The sequence below is a fragment of the Grus americana genome, chromosome 2 (genome assembly GCF_028858705.1).
Source record: "Grus americana isolate bGruAme1 chromosome 2, bGruAme1.mat, whole genome shotgun sequence".
Taxonomy (NCBI): domain Eukaryota; kingdom Metazoa; phylum Chordata; class Aves; order Gruiformes; family Gruidae; genus Grus; species Grus americana.
The window spans coordinates 2,700,881-2,720,429 of record NC_072853.1 but is presented as its reverse complement, the minus strand read 5'-3'; the positions used below and the strand labels follow the sequence as shown (position 1 = coordinate 2,720,429).

Genomic DNA, 19,549 nt, shown 5'->3' with positions numbered 1-19,549 from the left:
GGGGAGCCTTCTTCATGGGGTAAGAAAGAGGGAGACTTACAAGAGTGCAGAGGGTGCAGGAGTCTCTTTGGCATGGAGGGGGGCACAGGGGTCAGGGCAGTTGGGCTGAAGAGGTGATCTGGGCTACAAAGGGTTTCATGGAACAGGTCCCATAGGGCAATGCAAGAATTGCTTTTGCTGAAGGAGCTTTGAGGGCTGAAGGAGGTCCTGGGGTGGCAGGGAGGACTCTCACTTTCTGGAGATGCTCTGTGCCTGGCGGCAGTATCACAGGCTTTGGGGTGTCCTGCACACAGGAGTGCAAGGCAGAGTGGCTGCATGATGTGGGGAGACTTTAAATCTGTCTCCACTCCCCTTTTTTTTCTCCTGTACCTGGTACACAGCTCCTTCTAGCCCTGCCCTCCTGTCTGGGCTCAGGGTTAGACCAGGGTTGGGTGCTGAACAGCAACTCCCTTCCCCTGCACTGGTTTGGTGGAAGAGGAGGGAGGAGAAAGAAAAAGAGACAGAAAGAAGCTCCCAAAAAAGGGCTGGCAGGGGGAACAGGGAGAGGCAGAGCCCAGCTGCCCATGCTGACCTCCAACCCACCCTCCCCTGAAGTCTGCATTGAACCAGCACCCTGGCTCCATTGGGATGGAGAGGGGTGGAAACCCCCCTAAACCAGAGATCAATGGTGTTTCCTTTGGGGAGATGGTTGGAAATCGCTGCAAAGGCTCTGCTCAGCTCAGCAGAGGAGCATTGCATGGGCAGAGGGCACTGGGAAAGCGGGGTCACAGCTGTGTTGTCCCCCACTGTGAATCACAGCTGGGCCCCTCCTGGGGGTTAGGACTTCCCGAGGATGGAGACGCTCCCAAACCTAGCATGGGGATGGTGATATGGGGCTGCACCTTCCCCCAATGAGATGTGCTGGGACCGGGGGTGTTGTGTGGATTCTCAGCCTTGCAAAGGGTTAATAAAAGAAGAAAAACAAAACAAAATACCAAAAAAACCCAAATCCCAAATCTCTTCTGTTTCTCTCCCCTCCTCCTTCCCTTCCCTTTTTTTCCAGGTGTTGTTTATGGCCACAGGAGGGAGCTCAAATCCAGACATGGGAGGATTGGCTTGATTTCGGATCCAGAGCCTCTTAAACTCTCGCTTTTCCTCTAAGCTGGTCCCTGTTATGTCCAGGATCTGGCGCCTGCTTGACATTTACTTTGAGTTCCAGAGGACCAGAGACCTAGGATGAGGAGCATTGGATCTGCCCTGAACCTGCTTTTGGTATCGCCACTCTACTTTGTGTGGACCGTGGTCGCTCTGGACCTGGCACAAACTCCCTGCACCACTTTGGTCCAGGGGAAATTCTTTGGGTATTTCTCCTCCTTTGCCGTCTTCCCGTTGAACTCCTCTCTCTGCTCTTGGATTATCCAGAACCCCGACCCTCGGAGGTACACTTTGTACATGAAGATCCTAAAACCTACCGGCGTATGTGACCACCAGCACATCCGCACCTACCAGTTCGACTCCTTCCTGGAGTCCACCCGCACCTACCTGGGCATGGAGAGTTTCGACGATGTGTTGAAGCTCTGCGATGGGTCCACTCGCTATGCCTTCCTCCAGTCCAACAAGCAGTTCCTCCAGATGAAGCAGACCGCGCCACCAGGCGTGGAGAGCTGGCCCGTGCGGTGGAAACCCACAAAGGCTCAGGAGAGGGACTTCTCGGTGGAGTACCTCGTGGTGGGCAACAGGAACCCTAGCAAAGCCGCTTGCCAGATGCTCTGCAAGTGGCTGGACGCGTGCTTGGCCATCAGCAGCAGCTCCCACCCATGCGGCATTATGCAGACCCCGTGCTCTTGCTCAGGAGGGGAGGTCCTAGATCAGGCCAGCGAGATCCTGGGGCTCACGAGGAAGAAGGAAGATTGCTATAAAGATGGAATTTACTTGGAGAACTGCATGAGCAGCCCCAAGGACAGCAGCGGAGTGGAGTTCCTGGGTGAGTGGAGGGCGGCTGGGCGTGTTTGGGAGGGAGGGCTGGTTGGGCTCTCCTCTCCCGGGTCTCACACTGTCCCCATCACCTCTGTGTCTGAGTCTGCGGATGCCTGGTATGAAAACCTTATTTCCTAATTGATAGGCAGGTCTGATAATCCTCGGTGGCTCTTTGTGAGCCTGCGACTGGAATTGCAAAGCATCTTCCCCTAAATATACCCCAAATCATTTCATCCGTTCCTGGGGCTTGTGCCTCACTTGTTTTACTTCTGCAGCCTCAGAGCTGCTGAGGGGAGAGTCTTACCTGAGGGGAAGCAGTTTTCCAATGTAATTACAGATGTCCTAGAAAAGGCAGGATCCAAACTACCTCCCGAGGCGGGCTGCACTCAGCAGCTCTATCAACCATTTTAATTCATGGGAAAAACTTAATTCTCAGGTCCGGTTCGAGGGAATGGCAACAGAAGGCATGCTCATTTTGTTCTCAGCCTCATTTTCCTTCTGGAGGCTTTCAGAAAGAAAAGTCACCGTGCTGCTTCTGTGGGATTACTTGATGCCTTTGCCGGGACTCCTTCCTCAGATAGTTCATCAGTGTTTTGGTGATGATCTTGAGTATGGTACGGGGCTGGAAAGGGACTAGGGAGGTGGAAGCGGCAAAAATTCATAGCGACAAGAAGGGCTATGAATAAAGGTGAGATGCGCTTGAGGTCTGATCTAGGCATTGGTCTGGGGAGGGAGATGCTCCTTGCAGAGATTCGATGCAGTCTTCACTCGTGCTACGGTGCCATTCAAAGCAGAAGGGAATCGGGGGGCTCTGAAAGTGAATCCTCTATTTCAGGGCCTGTGTCACATCCGCTCTGATGTGTTTATTCTCATCTCCCGTCCCACCTGCCAGCATGCAGCTTATGTAAAGCGGAGGTGTGATGCTAAATAGGAATCTGGGCAGCGGGGAGGGGAGCCTCCAACTCAGCGAGGTGCAGACCCCCAACACAAGGTCTCATCTTCTTCAGGCGCTGGATTGAAATGCCCCCTGGGAGAACACCGGGAAAAAGCTGGCATCTGTCTGGGTCTGGGCTTTGGGGCTCCTGCCTGGCTTTTGCAGCCACCCCCAATCAGGGGCGAATTTCTCAAGGCAGGGGGGGGAAGGAGGCTAAATTTGCTTGCAGTAGGAAGGAGGTTACCAGGCACAGGTCCAAGCTGTGCAGCGTGATTTTCTTGCAGACCTCAGTCTGGCGTTAGCTGAGAGATTAGGATATGATCAGGTATTAGTGCTTTCGTCAGTGTATTTTGGGGGAGATTTTGTTTCTCACTGATCTGTGAATCAATACGTGAAGGCACACAGCCGAGCCATAAATCCTGAAAATTAGTTCTTCAGGCCGTGCCTCCCTCCCTCCCCGGCTATGAGCACACAGCTCTCAGATTCGCTCTCCAGATTTCAGATTTCTTTGCAATGCCCTTTTCTCCTGTGTGAACAGCTTGCGAGGAGTACCGCGTTGGCTGCCTCCTCGGAGTGATGTGAGCTTCGTTAAGTCATGTGTCATGCCTTGCATTTGCTGATTGGATGATTTATGCATTCAACTCAAGCAGCATGACCTTTTTCATTGCAACCAAAGGTGAAATTTGAAATAAGATTTTCAGCAAATCCTGAAGCATTCAAGCTTAATATTGGCTTTTGTAAAGATCTCTCCTAGTCCAGCTTGAGTGCTTGAATGTTCCCAGAAAATAAATATGAAAGAGGCTCAAAGGTGGCTGAATCAAAATCCTTTTTGGGTGTCAAATATTTGTAGAGAACGTAGATAATTTTTTGCTGGCTTGCTCACATCTGCTCCATATTGAAGATACAGAATTATCATCTTCACTGGTGGGATGCCATCTACATAGAAATGATGCTTGCAGGGTGCCTGGCCTCTCCATGTGCTGCTCTGTCTGTCACTGTGTCTGTTTTGATTTTTGCAAAGGCTTGATCAGGAAGATGGAGGCGAGATCCAATTTGGACAGAGAACCAGCGATCCCTTAACAGCATTTTGTGGGTGGAATATTTTGATAGGGTTCCCAATTTCTGAGTGCTGATGCTGATTATTGCTGTCATTGTTGTTCTGATTGTATTTGTAGCATTTATTTTTTTCCTGCAAGCTTTTTTTTTTTTTTATTTATTTCCCCTGTTGTTTCCTGAGTCATTTGTTGTTTCTGGGCCTGTTTTGACACTTTTGTCTTTGAACAAGGGTGCATCGTGTGTTGTACTAATCTAGTCTGATGACTTTTGAGGCACATAAGGAAATGCCAGACATCTAGATATCACCCCAAAATGCGGAGACTGATTTTCCCTGATGTCCGTCTTCTATACCTGGGATATTTCCAAGGCAAATGTAAGGGTGCAAATCTACAGAGGCCACAATGAGATGCTGCCTTGGAAGCAACCATGCTTTGGCTCACACAGTTTGTGGGTTGAGATCCCACTGAAAATGTTCACTCCCCATCCCTGTGCGCTGGTATAATGAAGGACGGAGAATGCATTTTTGTGTCTGTGTGCTGGATTAGATGGTGTCTTCTCCCTGTTCTCTGAAGTCACTCAAGAGCAGACCAGAAATACATCTGTTGGGCTGGACATTGGCTTTGGTGGCCAAAGAGCAGAGCTGGGAGATGAACTTCTGCTGCCAACCCAGGCCACAGATCTCCTGGCCATGGTGGAGAAATGGACGTACTGACCCTGTTGCTCCAGAGCTACTGGGGCACTCAAAAAACCTGACTGACAGCCTGGTTTCACTCATGGCCAATGAGTTTACACTTGGTTCAGGTACATAGGGATGTTTGTGGTCATTTACGAGGGATTTCACAAAGTAACTCTGCCAAGGTGACCCTGCTTTGCCTGTAGCATCTGTTCTTCAGTGTCTGGAGGTGGGAGAGATCACTCCAAATTTGCTTTCTGGGTTTAGTGAGACACCCTCTTTGCACTCTGTCCCATGCAGACATTGCAGAGGTTACAGCCGGTGGGGGTGGGAAGAATCTGTCAGGGTGCAGAGGCGGCAGGAGATATTTCGGTGTCTTGCTGCACATGGAGCTTGTCCTGGTGATCAGCAAGAAATGCTTGGAAATGTATTGGCAGCAGCAGCCCACCCCCCACCCCTCCTCTCCTTGCTGCACCTACCACAAGCTGCTGCTCTGGGAAGGTTTGAACAGGGCATTTTTTTTCTAGGAGAAGATAATTCAACAGGGGAAATATTTTTGGCCAGCATCAGATGTCCCTTGGCTGGCTCAAGCAACATGGGAAGAAGGCAGAGACCAGTTGTAGGTCCTGATGTTTAGAGGTGAAATCTTTTTTTCAGGAATGCAAGTTGGCATTCCTGGAATAGGCTGCCACACCAGTTTGGGGTAAGAGACCAAGGGGCTGAAGATGGGAAAGCTTCCTGAAACACAGGGCATTGGGACTTCATGGTCTGAAAATCCTGGTGACCCTCTCAAACGTGAGCTGATTTCACTGTAATCAGAGCTGGAGTTTTAAAAGGGATGCTGACATGACACTGTAATGAGAGAAGGTTAAATGTGTGCTTAAGTGCTGTGCTGAGTTAGGCACTTAATGAATGTCTAATTAGTCTTGTCTCCACTGTTCCTGGAAGGCCATTGCAGTGCTGTCACATTTTGATGGCCCAAAGAGATAACCAGCATGCTCTGGTCCTTCTGCTCTTCATATCCCCATCTTGGAGGGATCCAAGATGTTGACTGCAAAAAGGTTTAAATGTGTGCCCCTAAAATACATTATTTGCTCCCTCATAAAGTAGATAGCTCCAGGGCTGGAGGTATTTTTGTGATGAACAAATCTGATTGGCTTCATGTCTCGGCCAGAGAATTTCACAAATTCATTTCAAAAAAGAACTTGAAACTGAGATTTAAATGGAGCTTCTTAGTTCTCAAAAAAATGAATCAAGATATTGCTAGTCTATTGAAGTGCTGGGTGATTTCCTGCCTTTCCTGATAGTTTTCCATTGGTTTGCTGTCCCCATTGCTCTGAACAAATGCAGACCCTCCTTCCTCACACATGCTCATCACTTCACTTCTGGTTTCTTAGTGGTGTTTCACCTTCCAGCCTTTAGAAGTTCTTCTACCTCTGTCTGCTTGATTAAGAAGTCATCTTGCATCCATTCTCTACTGTTTGGAGAGGCGTTTACAGACCCATGAACAAGTTGCTACTTTACTTAACCTCTGCTACATTAAGTAGGCTGAACTCCATAAATATCTCACTGCAGGACACGTCCTCCAAACCTTGGTGGTTGTTGGGAAGCTTTGCTTCATGCTTGGCCAGTTCTGCAGGCCGAAACATGATGTCATCTCAGCAGGGCTGAGCTTCTGCCTGGATTCGTGGCTGAGTGACTGCTGAAGGGGGTCCTTGGTGTGGAAGAGGGTCCAGAGGCATAGAGATAAATGAATCAACTGCCATCCTCCCTGCTGCAGGAATCATGTTCTGTGGCACAGCGCTCCTCACCTTGGATCTCCCCCAGGGCAGAAATAACTCAATAAATCATTTCCTATGTTTGTGGTGAGCTTTAGTGACCATGAAAGCTCAGAGGCTGATAAAGAACTGTGAGTAATTGTCCAGAGGCAGGGTCTCAAACCTCTCCTTGACCTCTTCAGCTCCTTCTTACGACACAGGCTCTATTTCTCCAGCAAGAGTCCCCCAGGCCCAAACAACAGCTGAGCTTGCAGAAAAAGGTGTTTGGCTTTGGATTTGCCTTGTTTTGGGATTTGCCAACCAAATGGCAAAGGGAGTTGGATGGATGCATTTTCATTGCCTCTACTTCCTCCTGGCATGCACTTGCTGAGTGTTTGGGGAAGGTGTGCTGCTTTCCAGCTTCCCGCTTCTCCATCTGTTTGCCCCTGCTGTCTAGTCTGTACATCCTTGAGAGCAGAGCTAGGATGCGGTGAGAGATACCAGCAAAACATGGGGCAAGGAAGGGCTGGCTTCTGCTCAACGTGTAAAATTTTCCTGTGTTACCCTAAAAGCATTAGAGATTTTACTCGACATCTCCCCTGCTTAAATCCAAACATCAGCAGTTGTGTGCAAGAGTTGATACCGCTTCATCGCTCCTGGAGTGATGATGGGGCTGCCCCTCTTGCATGCAGTCAGTGGGGTGTTTTATGGATGAGGCAAGCCTGGGTAACTCCTTCCTGGATGGTGAAAAGGGGGTTCCTGACTCAGTTTAAACACTCACATGTCTGTGATCTGTGCAAGATCTGCCCCACTGTGTTCCTCATTAAAGACCTTGCAATTAGAAAAGAATAGGATAGGATAGGATAGGATAGGATAGGATAGGATAGGATGGAATGGAATGGAATGGAATATTTCAGTTGGAAGGGACCTACAACAATCTTCCAGTCCAACTGTCTGACAAATTCAGGGCTGACCAAAAGTTAAATCATGTTGTTAAGGACATTGTCCAAATGACTCTTAAACACTCACAGGCTTGGGGCATCGCCCACCTCTCTAGGAAGCCTGTTCCAGTGTTTGACCACCCTCTTGGTAAAGAAATGCTTCCTAATGTCCAGTCTAAACCTCCCCTGGTGCAGCTTTGAACCCTTCCCACATGTCCTATCACTGAATGCCAGAGAGCATTAAGTATGAGAGTGGCGAAGCAGAGATTTCCTGTGTCCGTGCCTCTGTTTCATCACTAAATTCACTCGTGCATGCATCTGTATGGAGATGTCCCATTTGGGAGATGTGGAGGGAGAGAAAAATGAGAAAAAAAGCTTGATCAGTTCCATTGTGAACCCAACAGCTTGTGGACATGATCACAATGCAGAAACATCAGCAATTACTGTCTGAATGCACTATTGTTGTAGCAGGGAGACTAAAGGTGGAATTTACATCCAGTTGCTGAGGGAGTTTCACAGGCAACTACTCCCATTATTGCTATGAGGGGACTTTTATGGCTAATTTAATGAGTGGCAGCCTAGTGAAAGGCTCAGTTTTTCAGCTAAACTTTTTTTTTTTTTTTTTAATTTGCCATTGTTTAATATCCTCTTGTATTCAGGACCCATAGCAGCTGCCCCAAAATGTTTTGTATGGGAATATAGGGTGAAATTTAGATGCAGGGAAACACAGACACCAGATTCAAAATCATCACATCTGCAGTCTAGTTTTGTAACTGTAACTGCTGAATAAGAGAATGAGGATGCTAATGTCTCAGAAGGGAGAGTGCACAGAGACACTCCTGGCCCTTTTCACCACCCACTCTGAATCTCTGATGTATTTAGGAAGTAGGCTGAAAAATGAAAAACATTGTCTTTCCAAGGAGAACTGGATCCATGGAGCTTTTCAGGTGTCTGATGCTCCTTTGAGGTGCCTGACCTCTGTGGATTTCCTTGGCGCTGAGCTCTCTGACCTGGTGGATCCTATCTCTCATGGTGGATATAGCTCTGGGGTTTCTCCCAGTTTTCTTTGAAAGGGAATTTTTCCTTTTTTAGTGCTGGTTTCCTCTATCCAGATGCAGCTTCCATAGACTTTGGGAGAAGTCAGGACTTAGCTGAGATGGGGCTTAGTCCAGCTGCCTTGAAGATCTAGTGGACAACTGATCCAGGAGGGGAAAAGGGCTCTGATCTTTGCCTAACGGGCTTGGAACAGAGGCTTATCCATGAGTACTCAGAGAGTGGACTTGGGTGCTCTAAGCCACAGCAGTCTCTTTTCATGCTGGGCAGAGCAGTAAATTTCACCCTCTTCCAGACCATCATTGTCACCTCTGCAACTCATCTCTTCTCCCATATTTTCCTTTTCTCATTCTGATAATCAGTGAAATCTTGCAACATCTATGGGTGCTGATTCTGTCTCCTGGGAGCCCATCATCCCCCCAAGATAGTACTGAAGCAAGCTCGGGCTAAATAGGTTAGAAAACTGGTTTTGGATTCTCAGCAGGTATCATTTAGTGTGGCTCTGTAACACTTTAACCTGGCGAGGATTCAGCAATTGTGTGTCCCTGGGGTGGCTCTGCCAATGTCACCTCCAGGTGTTGCCTCTCTGTGTAGTACACTCACTTCTTGCACTTGCTGCAGACAGCAATCTGATACTGATATCCTACATTTCAGCCTTCCGGCTGGGTGAGACAACCAGGCTAGGAAAGGACGTCCTTTAACACATCATCAGAATTGCAGATCTGTTGAGTTTAAATATATTTCTTTTTGTTCCCTGGCTCTCGTTTTGATAGAGCAATAATCGCTGCACACCTCATTAAGCTGAATGCTCTCAATAGGTCTTGAGTGGTCCATGCCATTAAACAAACAGCTACTGGCTTGGGATATTCCCAGTGCTTAGAAGCAGCGAGGAAGAGAAAGGACCTGGAGGGGTGAAAACTGTGACTCCAGGCTCCTGAAGAAACTGGGCTGCCCTGGCAGGGCAGCTGCTTTGTCCCATTGTTTCTGGGGCAGTTTGAGCTGTGTTGTCCCTGCAATACATGGGGTTTGATCCACAGGAACGCCACCAGCAATGGGGAACAGGCACAGAGAAAGGCTGGTGTTGATTCCTGTAAGTGCTGTAACAGTTTGTGTGTGGAGATGATACGGCAGTGGATCTGTGCGTGCAAGAGGTTTTGTATGGTCCTAAAGCACAGGGATGAAATTACCGTCAAATAGAAGGGAGTCTGATCCCTCCGTGTCCTACAGCAGGAACAAAATTACTGGTGCAGGTCCCTGGCTTTGTTACCTTGCCTGGATGAAGAGGGGGATGCCATCTGTCAGTCTGGATATTTGGGGTTTTTTTTCTGGATGGAAGTTGATCCTTCCCTACTTGTTAGTTTTGGGGGCATGGGTTTGGGTATCTTTGTGTTGAAGGTGCCCAAACCAGAGGAAGACAGCGAAGTCCAGCATATGGTACTGAAAGCAGGAGAAACAGCTAAGAGCATGGGTGCCTTCTCTATGTGGTTTCACTGGTACTGCTCCTGGATCTGAAGACTGAAGGACCAAGATGCAGGTCATTGGCCCCTAAGCTCTTGTTGAGACCCTGAGACTGATGCAGAAGAGGACCTACACAGAGTTTCTGCTTCAGGATCTACTGGAGGCTGGGATAGGACATAAGATACGATGACTTCATGATGTCGCCCTGTGCCTCCTGCTCCCCTAGGTTAAACCCAGCCACATGACAAGCATTATTCAATGATCTGTGTGCACGTCATATATGTAGGCCTATATCCTGTACCATGTGCCTGCTGGATGAAATCGAGGTCTAGTTTTGGTGTCCCCTTCCCATAACTTGACTCCGTTAGCCATTTTCAACTAAACTTGCTGGTGTGACCAAGACCATGAGCAGAATCCCATTTCTACTAGTCCTGTGGCCAGAAGTAGAGGTGTGGAAGAAAGACATTGCAGGGCATGTGCCATGGGGAAAACTGCAGTGCAGGTTCAGGTTGGTCATCAGAGACCTCTGTAAGAGCCCAACCTAGAGCCCAGATGGGGAAGGAAACAGCTCTGTTGTTGTACACAGAGCTTTTTGACTTTAAAATTAGTGCCCTGTGGGGCAACCAGGCTATAAGACAAGGATGCTGTGCATGTGTATCCACCCACAGGCAAAATAGTCCTGGTGTAGGGAACTGCCAGGGGAGAGACAGTCCAGTCCCCATGAACAGTTTCAGTCCATGAGGATGGTACCAGTTGTGCTTTTGGTGCTATTCATTTGGGATTGGGACTAAGCTCCCTAAAATCAGTGGGTTAGTAATCTCTACAGAGCTCAACTAAGGAGACATCTGCACCAGAATTCCAGTTGTGGATGAACATGTGCTTGAAAAATGTCACTGGCCATGCCCAGCAGCGAAGCCCAGGCAGATGGGCCAGGGCTGCTATTTACAGCTGGGTTTCTTCAGCGTTTGGCTTCTGTCCTGTTTGCATGGGGTCAATCAAAGGAACATCAATAAAACTAACCGATGACAATTAATTTCTGCCCTTCTTCATACCCCTTCCTTCTCCTTTGTCTAGTTTGTTGGTTTGGGGTTGTTTGGTTTTGTTGTTTTGTTTTCTTTTTTTTTTTCATTTTAATGTTCTGAATTACAAAACTTCCTGCTGTGCTGTACGCTTTTTCCTAAGCATTGGACAGCACAAGTTTCAGGGAGCTCTACTGGGTTTGGTGTGATTAACTTGGGAGCAGCCCCATGAGTTTGTGCTCGATGGGTAGCCATGCACTCAATCTGTAGATGCTGCAACCAAGTTGTGGAGAGTCAGGTCCAGTGCCAGCATCTCCCTGACGGGGTGATTCAGCCTAGAGGTGTTCATGATGTTTTCATCATAACCCAGCAATGAAGCATCTAAACTTGGCTGACCACCTTCCTCACAGAAATGAAATGCTCAGCCTTGTTAACCTTTCCAAACTCTCCTCTTCCAAGTACCCCTCTTCTGGGCGTACTTTCTTTAATTGGCCTGAAATTTAGCTAGCTACTGTGCATTAGGGTCAGCCAATGTCAACAAGTGGTGGTGTGACTTGAGATTGCTAATGTTTATAACAGGAAGGTAGACAGCAAGCAGCAGAGGAGCTGCTCAGAAAGATAGCTGGCTTGCCGGGGGGATACTTGCTGAAGAAGAAAAGATGCAGGGATCACAAAGTCCCCAGGTAACTATAGAGAGGTATTTAAAGAGATTGCTTTTCATGCTTCTGTGGTTTTGAGCCATGGAGGAGCTCAGGAGGCCCCTTCAGGGAGATCAGCCACCTGCCCCTGCGGACCCACCGCAGCTGAGGAACCATCAAGGAGAACAACAGACCTTGAGGGACAGTCACGATGGATGCCACCAGCTGTCAGGGCAGGGATGGCTTTTCTCGCTCAGCAGCTCTTGCATGCAACGTGCTGCTCTGCACAGTCGCCTCCCTGCTACCAGCCCCGGTGTCCCTGCCCCACGGGCAGCTCAGCTGTGCCATGTTTTGAGCCTATTGTCATTGGAGCTGGTGACAAGTTCAGTGGGAGTTTTGCCTTGGCATAATTTGGTGCCTTTTACTTGCTGCGAGGCAGAGGAAGAGGGTACTTAAAAGCTTTTCCAAGTCTTTAAACATAACAATCCTCTTTCTTCTGCACTCCTGAGCCTGGTGTATTGGCCCCAAATTTGCCAGTAGGGAAGGCAAGGTGGCACGCTGTCCCTTCTACTCTTAAAATCAAGGCTTTGTGAATAGCGGAAAGGATGAAGCCTGATTTCCTGCGATGTGAAGTCCTGTATTCCCCTACTGCGACAATCCCATCTCTTGTCATTGCTGCTTATATAGAAATCCTTCATGACCCTCATATTCCACCAATACCTTTGGGCTTGTCCTGCTACCAGCACCCTTCTGCGTTCCCCTAGTCATTTTCTGGGCAGGAGGTAATGCATCTGGAGCATTGCTGGCCTTGACGGTGTGTCAGATGAACCAGATAACTGCTGTACTAGCTATTCTTTTGGTGAGTGGGATCACTTAGGCTGACCTCATGCTCACCAAAAGCCCTCATGAACTGAGCATCATTGGGCTGAGACTGGCCTCAAACATCAGTGGTTGAAGGAATATAAATCAGGCAGACAAAAGTGGTAATCTTTCTTTGGGGAGATGCCTGGAAAGGAAACATGGGCCAGTGTTTCAGTGGGCATCCTGGGATCTCTCCGACAGGGTCCCACTACAACCATTGGGTTAGCCTGGCTTTGGGGTTGCACTTTCTCTCTGGGGCTTGACGATGTTCCTGTGCTGGGTGCTGGAGGCAAAGGAACATATGCCAAATGAGAGCTATCCCAAGAGCATAGCAAGGGGAGAGCCAGAGTTTGCCATATGTGTTGGGTAACAAACACAACCCTGATCCATGGGGCTTGAGTGTCTCCAGAGGGCAGCAATGGGTTCTCAGAGACACACATCAATGCCCCTATGTACTTTTTAGGAGAACAAGTAGCCCCTGACTCTTCATGTTACAAACATGGGTGAATATGTGAAATGTGTTTACTTCTGCCTCTGGAAATCAGTCCCTTTTACCTTCTCCAGTACAATTTAACTCACTTTTCATTCAGCATTTACTTCCAGCTGAATATGTTGCAGGTCTAAACTGGGACAGGTAGAAAAAGGCAACAACTTCTTGTCCAGGCTCATCAGCTGCTTTTCCTCCTGAGGCAGGGGCCTCATGCCAGGTGGTGTGATGGGACACTTGATGGTGTGCGGCTATGGGAGGGGACCACCCCTCTGAGTGGAAGCCCTTTGAGTACGAGCCTACCACGCACTAGCCTTTCCCATAACCGCAGGGCTGCTCTGCAGCATCTTCCTCACTATGCAATGCCAGAAGTAGCTGGTGTGTGGGTCACAACTCTGGGGAAACATTTGGATCACACAGCAGGAGGGGGTCTTTCTGGAGCGGGACTGGGTAGGGGTAGGGGTGAGCAGGAGGTCTTGGGAGAAACGCAATACATAGCACTGGAGGCTTCAAAGGTTTATGGAGGCGTATTTGTCTTGCACCTTTTCTCTCTGGTTCAGAAGATACCTCCTCTCAGTGAGCAATGTCTGGGAAAGGGCAGGCACTATGCGCGTGTTTTAATACTTCATTAGGAAAAGAAAAGAAATGAAAAGGTGCTGGGGGAGAGCCAGAAGCAGCAGTTATAAAATATAAACAGTGTAGCTGGATTTCCTTTGCTTGACTGAGAGCATCCATCAACACGGGGAGAGGAGGGAGTGGAGGAGGCAGCAGCCAGCAAGCCTCTATCCCTCTTCAGGAGTGCAACCATGAGCTTGCAGCATGCCCAGACCTGGCAGCCTGTCCATGTGTCCATGCTGTCACCCGGCTGTGTCCCACTGACCTGATCTGAGAGATGCAGCCACACTCCTTGTCACTAGAAATACAAAATCTGCCCCCGCCTCCTGCTCTACCCTGTCCCTCCGCAAGCTGAAACGCACACATCTGTCCATGCACAGGCAGGTCCTGCCCAGAGATGCTTGGAGAGGCACACAGCTGCACCGGCACGCATCTCCATCCGTGCATATCCAGAGAGTCAGATGCACGTATACACAGGCTTGTACTTGGATGTACTCACACAGGGATACATATATATATATATATATATACACTCATGAGTGTATACACAGATGCCCAAGTGTGCATGTATATGGACATATGTATATGTAAAACCACACTGGGCAGGCAGATATACAAATGGGCATGATTTACCTGCATGCATATGCAAACCTGATAATAAACAGGCATGTACATATATAGAGCTGAGCGGACAGATGTTACATGCTCTGAGGTGGGTACACACTCACGTAAAGGAGTCTGCAAACATCTGCACATGTACAGCTACTGCACATCCCCATCCCTGCACACCTCCACAGCTGTGTGAGTGCCAGTACACACCTATGAACGTATCCAGGAGCTGAGACCCCCGTGGGGACCCCCATAACCAGACACACAGAGAGACACAGGGCATGCCGCTTCCCACAAGCTAGGCTGCGTGTCTGTTGAGATTCGCAGTGTGTAAACTCACAGCAGGAACAAGAGGCTGACTCATGCTTCATCCTTTCCATGTTTCTTCCAAAATGCACCATGAGGCCTATCTGGGAATTGAGTGCCTCATGGTGCATTTTGGAAGAAGCTGGTTTTGTTTATACTTGTGGGTTCCTTCCCATAAAAAGTACAACTTCTGTTAATCCCCCAAGAGCCAAAGCAAGCTCATGGATTCCCCAGTGTGGCTTGATAGCTTGGTGGGAAAGGACAACCTGCATGGCTTGGCACTGAGAGGGGACAAAGCAAGGACTTGCTTTGAGACTGCTGTCGTCCAAAGATGTCCCTAAGCCCATTGCTGGTGGGACATGTTTCCCTCTGCCCTGCCCTCCCACAGGAAAGCAGTGGCAGTTTTCTCATGCTCCGTAAAAGGCTTCTGATCTGCTTAAAGTTCAGTATGTGCTGAAGTGGTGGGTTCAACCAGGGCACTCCTAGGGACCACCAGCTCTTCCTTAAAGCTCTTTCTCCACTGCCTGATATGTGACTTATCAACGGGAGAGCTTGCAGCATCTATCCCTGCAGCATGCGCACTGGCTTTTTTGGGGGGTTTCACTGGAGGTTTGTGGCTTTGGAGGCTGTTGGTTGCTCCTCAACATCTCTGCCTCCCCACATCCCAGCTCAGGTGTGGGTATCTGTGCACAAGCGTCCAGTTGTGTGCTGGTTTGTACATGCAGACAGGTACCTCTGACTCCCACACACCCCATTGCCCTGTCTGTTTGTCCATCCTGGGGGCTGTTTCTCATTACACCAAGACACTTTGATATGCTTTTGAGGAGCAAAGCCACTCTACGGCAGCTGTTGGGATGCTGAGCTTCATCTGTCCAATCATTTTGCGGTGTCAGAGCAGCCTCAGTGCAGTGGACAATCGTGGCTGTTCTGCTTTGGCAGGACCATTGCCTTGAGGAAGTCCCTGCTTCAAAAGGCAACACTGACAAAAATGAAGGCTTTGCCTACCTCACATTTTAATTAAAACTCTACCTATTTGCCTTCGCCCCCGCTCCTTCCCTTCGTATCTTTCTCGACCCTGACCCTCTCGTAGCGAATGAACATCTAATGTCAGCTGGGGAAAATGCATTCATTCAGCAATTAAATAATTGAATGCTCCTCTGGAAAAATGAACAATCTCCTGCCATTCTTGTGTTTTACCACTTTTTTCCCCCTTCTTTTCCCCTCTTCTTTCTTCTTCCCTCTGGTGAGATAAGGCTGCCATTCTTGAAAGCCATTTTAAATATTCATGTTTTAATTAACAGACTTTATTGCATGAACTCTATGTAAGATAATAAAAAGACTGCCTGAGGCACAACATATTTTTTTGTTTGTTCTTGAAAGGGGACTAAGAAGTAAAAAGCCTCATACATTTCCTCAACAAACATTTGGAAGATACACAGAAATGACAGCCATGGGTCATTTACCCAGTGGGCCCTCCATAACCCACATGCTCCTGAGTATCGTTTTGCAATGTGTCTCTATAAATGTGGAGCACGGTGTAAATCCATGGACCTCTGGCAAGGACTGGTTCCTCTGGACAAGCACCAGGTTCTGCAATGGGCAGAGGAGGTCAGTGTTTTGCATCCAGAAGATGCACGGGTGAAGATGGAAGCAGAGCTGCAGCGATCAAGGACACTTCAGGGCTGTGTTTAGGGCTGAATGCAATCTTTTGCTGAACCTGGAAACCAAATGCGTTGTTTTTAGTCTGGATGATGTTTTTGACAAAATAAAATGCAGGGAAGGTTTGGACCAGTCCCTTTCCCTAATATTTCTGGGTTGAAAACCTCAAATATTGACTATATATTTCTGCAATGGGTTTTGCTTTTATTTAAGACAAACAACTTGACAGCATGCATGAATTTGCGAAACATCTGGTATTGCCAGTTAGGTATTTTTGCCAAAAAAAGAAGAAAAATAATGTTAGATTAAACTTCATTCTATGTGGGTGTTTTCTTATGGTGCAGCATGCTGGAATTAATTTTATATTCTGAGCATGTCATCTGTGCTGTGTGACATAGGCCTCTGCACCCAGCTTAGCTGTGGTCTTGTGCTGTGGGGGGTCCCAAGGATGCTGGACCAGAACTTCAGAGGGAGGCCTGTGCTCTGTTCCTGCATTTGCTTGAAGAAGTGAAGTCATTTGTGCACAAGGTGCACTTAATCTTGGTTTTATCCTCCTTTTCTTTTCTTTCTTTATTCTGACTCAGACCTTGAGAACAATTGGTAGTTTCTTAGAAAACAGATGTTCAGTGCCTAGCATCATCACTCCCTGAGCTGTGGTGACAGGTCGTAGTAAGACTGGATAAGGAGCAAGTCCAGAGGAGGCCACAAAGATGATGAGAGGGCTCTAGCACCTCTCCTATGGAGACAGGATGAGAGAGTTGGGGTTGCTCAGCCTGGAGAAGAGAAGGCTCCAGGGAGACCTTAGCGCACCTTCCAGTACCTAGAGGGGCTACAGGAAATCTGAAATCTGGAGAGGGACTGTTGACAAGGGCATGGAGTGATAGGACAAGGGGTGATGGCTTTAAGCTGAAGGAGGGTCGATTGAGATTAGATATAAGGAAGAAATTCTTCCCTGTGAGGGTGGTGAGACACTGGCACAGGTTGCCCAGAGAAGCTGTGGATGCCCCTGGATCCCTGGCAGTGTTCGAGGCCAGGTTGGATGGGGCTTTGGGCAACCTGGTCTAGTGGAGGGTGTCCCTGCCCATCGCAGGGGGGTTGGAACTAGATGAACTTTGAGATCCCTTCCAACCCCAATCACTCTATGATTCTATAATAGTAGTTAATAAATACTCCACTACTTGCTGTGGTTGAAGTTTTGTTACAAAGTTACTTCTCTTTTCAGAAAAGGATCATGTCTTAAGAGGGTGACACCCTTGCATCAAGGCTGCTTGACGTCTAGAAAGAGAGGGGTTGTCCAACATTAAATGAGGCAGGTGGGTGGTACAGAGAAAATATCTTTAATGACCCAATGTAGGTTTTCAGTGCTTTAGTGACAATCTGTACTGTGCCCTGAGGATGTCTCTATCTATCACATAGATTACCCCATTTGCTATCTGCCCAGTACTGATTTTTTTTTTCCATCTTAAGAAGGGGCTAGAGTTCACCATTGGCTGTGAAGGTGCAAAGGTGGGGTCAGTCTGCCGAGCTGGGTTGAAGGGCTCTGGATTGAATAGCACACAGGTAGGCTGTTCTTAATAACACATTGTCTGGTGGAGAAGTCTCCGTTCTACCTTCTGAAGGTGCTGTCACCTCTGTGATGCTCCATTTGTGGAGGTGAAAATGCTGGACTGTTTTCACTTGTATGCTGCCCGGTAATGTCTGGGGCATTTGCTGCTTCTCTTGGTGTGAGCTACAGCTGAGCAAGTCAAGGTTATTATGTGAATAAGGATCTACACTCCTCTCCTGTGCATCAGCAGAGCTGGAGGTGGTTTAACAAAGTCTGAAGGCAACCAAGGAGCCCAGCAAGAGGAGTGAGTCCAAAGGGAAAATTCTTTCTCAATACTTGCAAAACTTTACTGAGAGCACTGTGAGAGGAAGGAAAGCCCAGATTTGGGCAGATCATGTGATGACAGGAATTCTTTTACCAGCACATCATAGGACGTGCCATTGCATCACAGACCTCCAAGCTCAGTTCGATCACTCCCCGTTATTATATATAGGACACCCAGTTCAGTAAATGGTTTGCTGATCTCTTTAAGCCATAAGCCCTGGCTCTTAGAACTGTTTTAAGTTGTCTTTCTGACTGTGAGCAGCAGAGGATCTCAGCTCCTGGTCTCCCGTGTGCTGTAGTGACTAACTCCAGCTGTCCCCAGTGGAGACATTCACATCTCGGCAAGTTACCCTGAGCTCCCTTCTCAGTCAACAAAGAGCTGCTTGAGGTGGGTGGTGGGTATGAGGGCAGGCTTCATCCTATCCCAAAATAGACGTCAGAGAGAAAGTAATCAGGATCTTTAGCAAAGGGAAAGGATAGTTGATTTGGAGGACGAGTAATGGTTATGGGTGGCATCTCAGCTCGAGTGCAGCCTTGCCACTGGCTGTAACTGAAGTGATTGTCTTTGGGTTGAAACAGGGTGCCAAGTTAGCCCTGATATGAGCCCATCCCTGGTAAAAGCCACCTGACCTTGCTGGCTCCTCTCCATCCCCTTTCCAGGAGAGGTTTTTCTGCGGGATCTATCTCTAAGGGCTGGAGCACAAGAGCATTGCAGGGATGAAATTGGTAAAATCTGTGCATCCCAGAGTATTCCTCCTGCTGAAGCTGTCTCTTTGCCCACCATTAAAGGAAACAAAGAAATCACTCACAGGAATTAAAATTAAAAAGAGGCTATCAGTAAGTCTAAACCTTTGGGAGGTTTCCCATTTCACGGTTGCTGAGATCTGCTTTTACACCATCCTCAGCAAGTCTTCAGATTATCCTTCTGCCTGCTCTATCTTCACAATCATCCCTAGTATGCCTTCCCCACCCTCTGATTACTCCCTTCCTTTCGAGCATGACCCCTTATTAAAAGGTTGCCATGAGAAGCAGTCCTTGCCCACCCCCTCACACGCCTGTCTTAATTTGAAGCCGAGCTTGGCGATGAGCTCTGGCTCACAGGAAAACAGATGAGATGTGTCTTCATCTGGGGTTAATGAGATCCAGCCCTGAGAGAAAGGCGACGCTTGTGCTGACACACGTGGGTCTGTTCACGCTTGGTTTGGACAAGCGTCGAAAGCCCGTTCAGCCTCATTGCACATGATTTGCACGCTGCAGGAGCGGCTGGGACCAGCTCACACAGCCCAGTCCACCAGCCCATATTATGAGCCTACCTCTCTCATCCAGCCATGCAGGTGGAAAGTCTGGATCATGAGACATCATGGTCTTCATCCACTTTGCACTGGGACGAGTAGACACAACGCTGCCAGTGCTTGTGTTTTGCAGGAGTCTGGAGCTGACCGTGGCGTAGGCATGTGCTCCTAACGCCATGTGGCCTGCACCCTTTGCAGAGAGACTGCCCCGAGACCAAGGCTGAAGGTGGCCTGGTGGCAGTCTGTGTGCTTTGAGCCTCTTAGGTGATGCCTCTTGCTGCTGCTTGGCTTTTTAAACCTCCACTCCTCTCTGCTCAAGCCTCTCCTGCCTTCCTCAGCAGCGCCGGCGCAGCTGCATGTGCAAC

General features: G+C 48.4%; 1 protein-coding gene across 2 annotated transcripts in view; it reads left to right on the top strand.

The window, feature by feature from the left end:
• The window catches only part of ADGRB1 (adhesion G protein-coupled receptor B1), a 283,833-nt gene that overhangs the window by 79,872 nt on the left and 184,412 nt on the right, over window positions 1-19,549 (top strand). For both annotated transcript variants that reach the window (XM_054816238.1, XM_054816237.1), the window contains exon 2: window positions 1,043-1,963. In XM_054816238.1, the coding sequence (XP_054672213.1) occupies window positions 1,216-1,963 (748 nt within the window). In that variant the 5' untranslated portion in view covers window positions 1,043-1,215. The remainder of the gene's footprint in view (window positions 1-1,042; window positions 1,964-19,549) is intronic.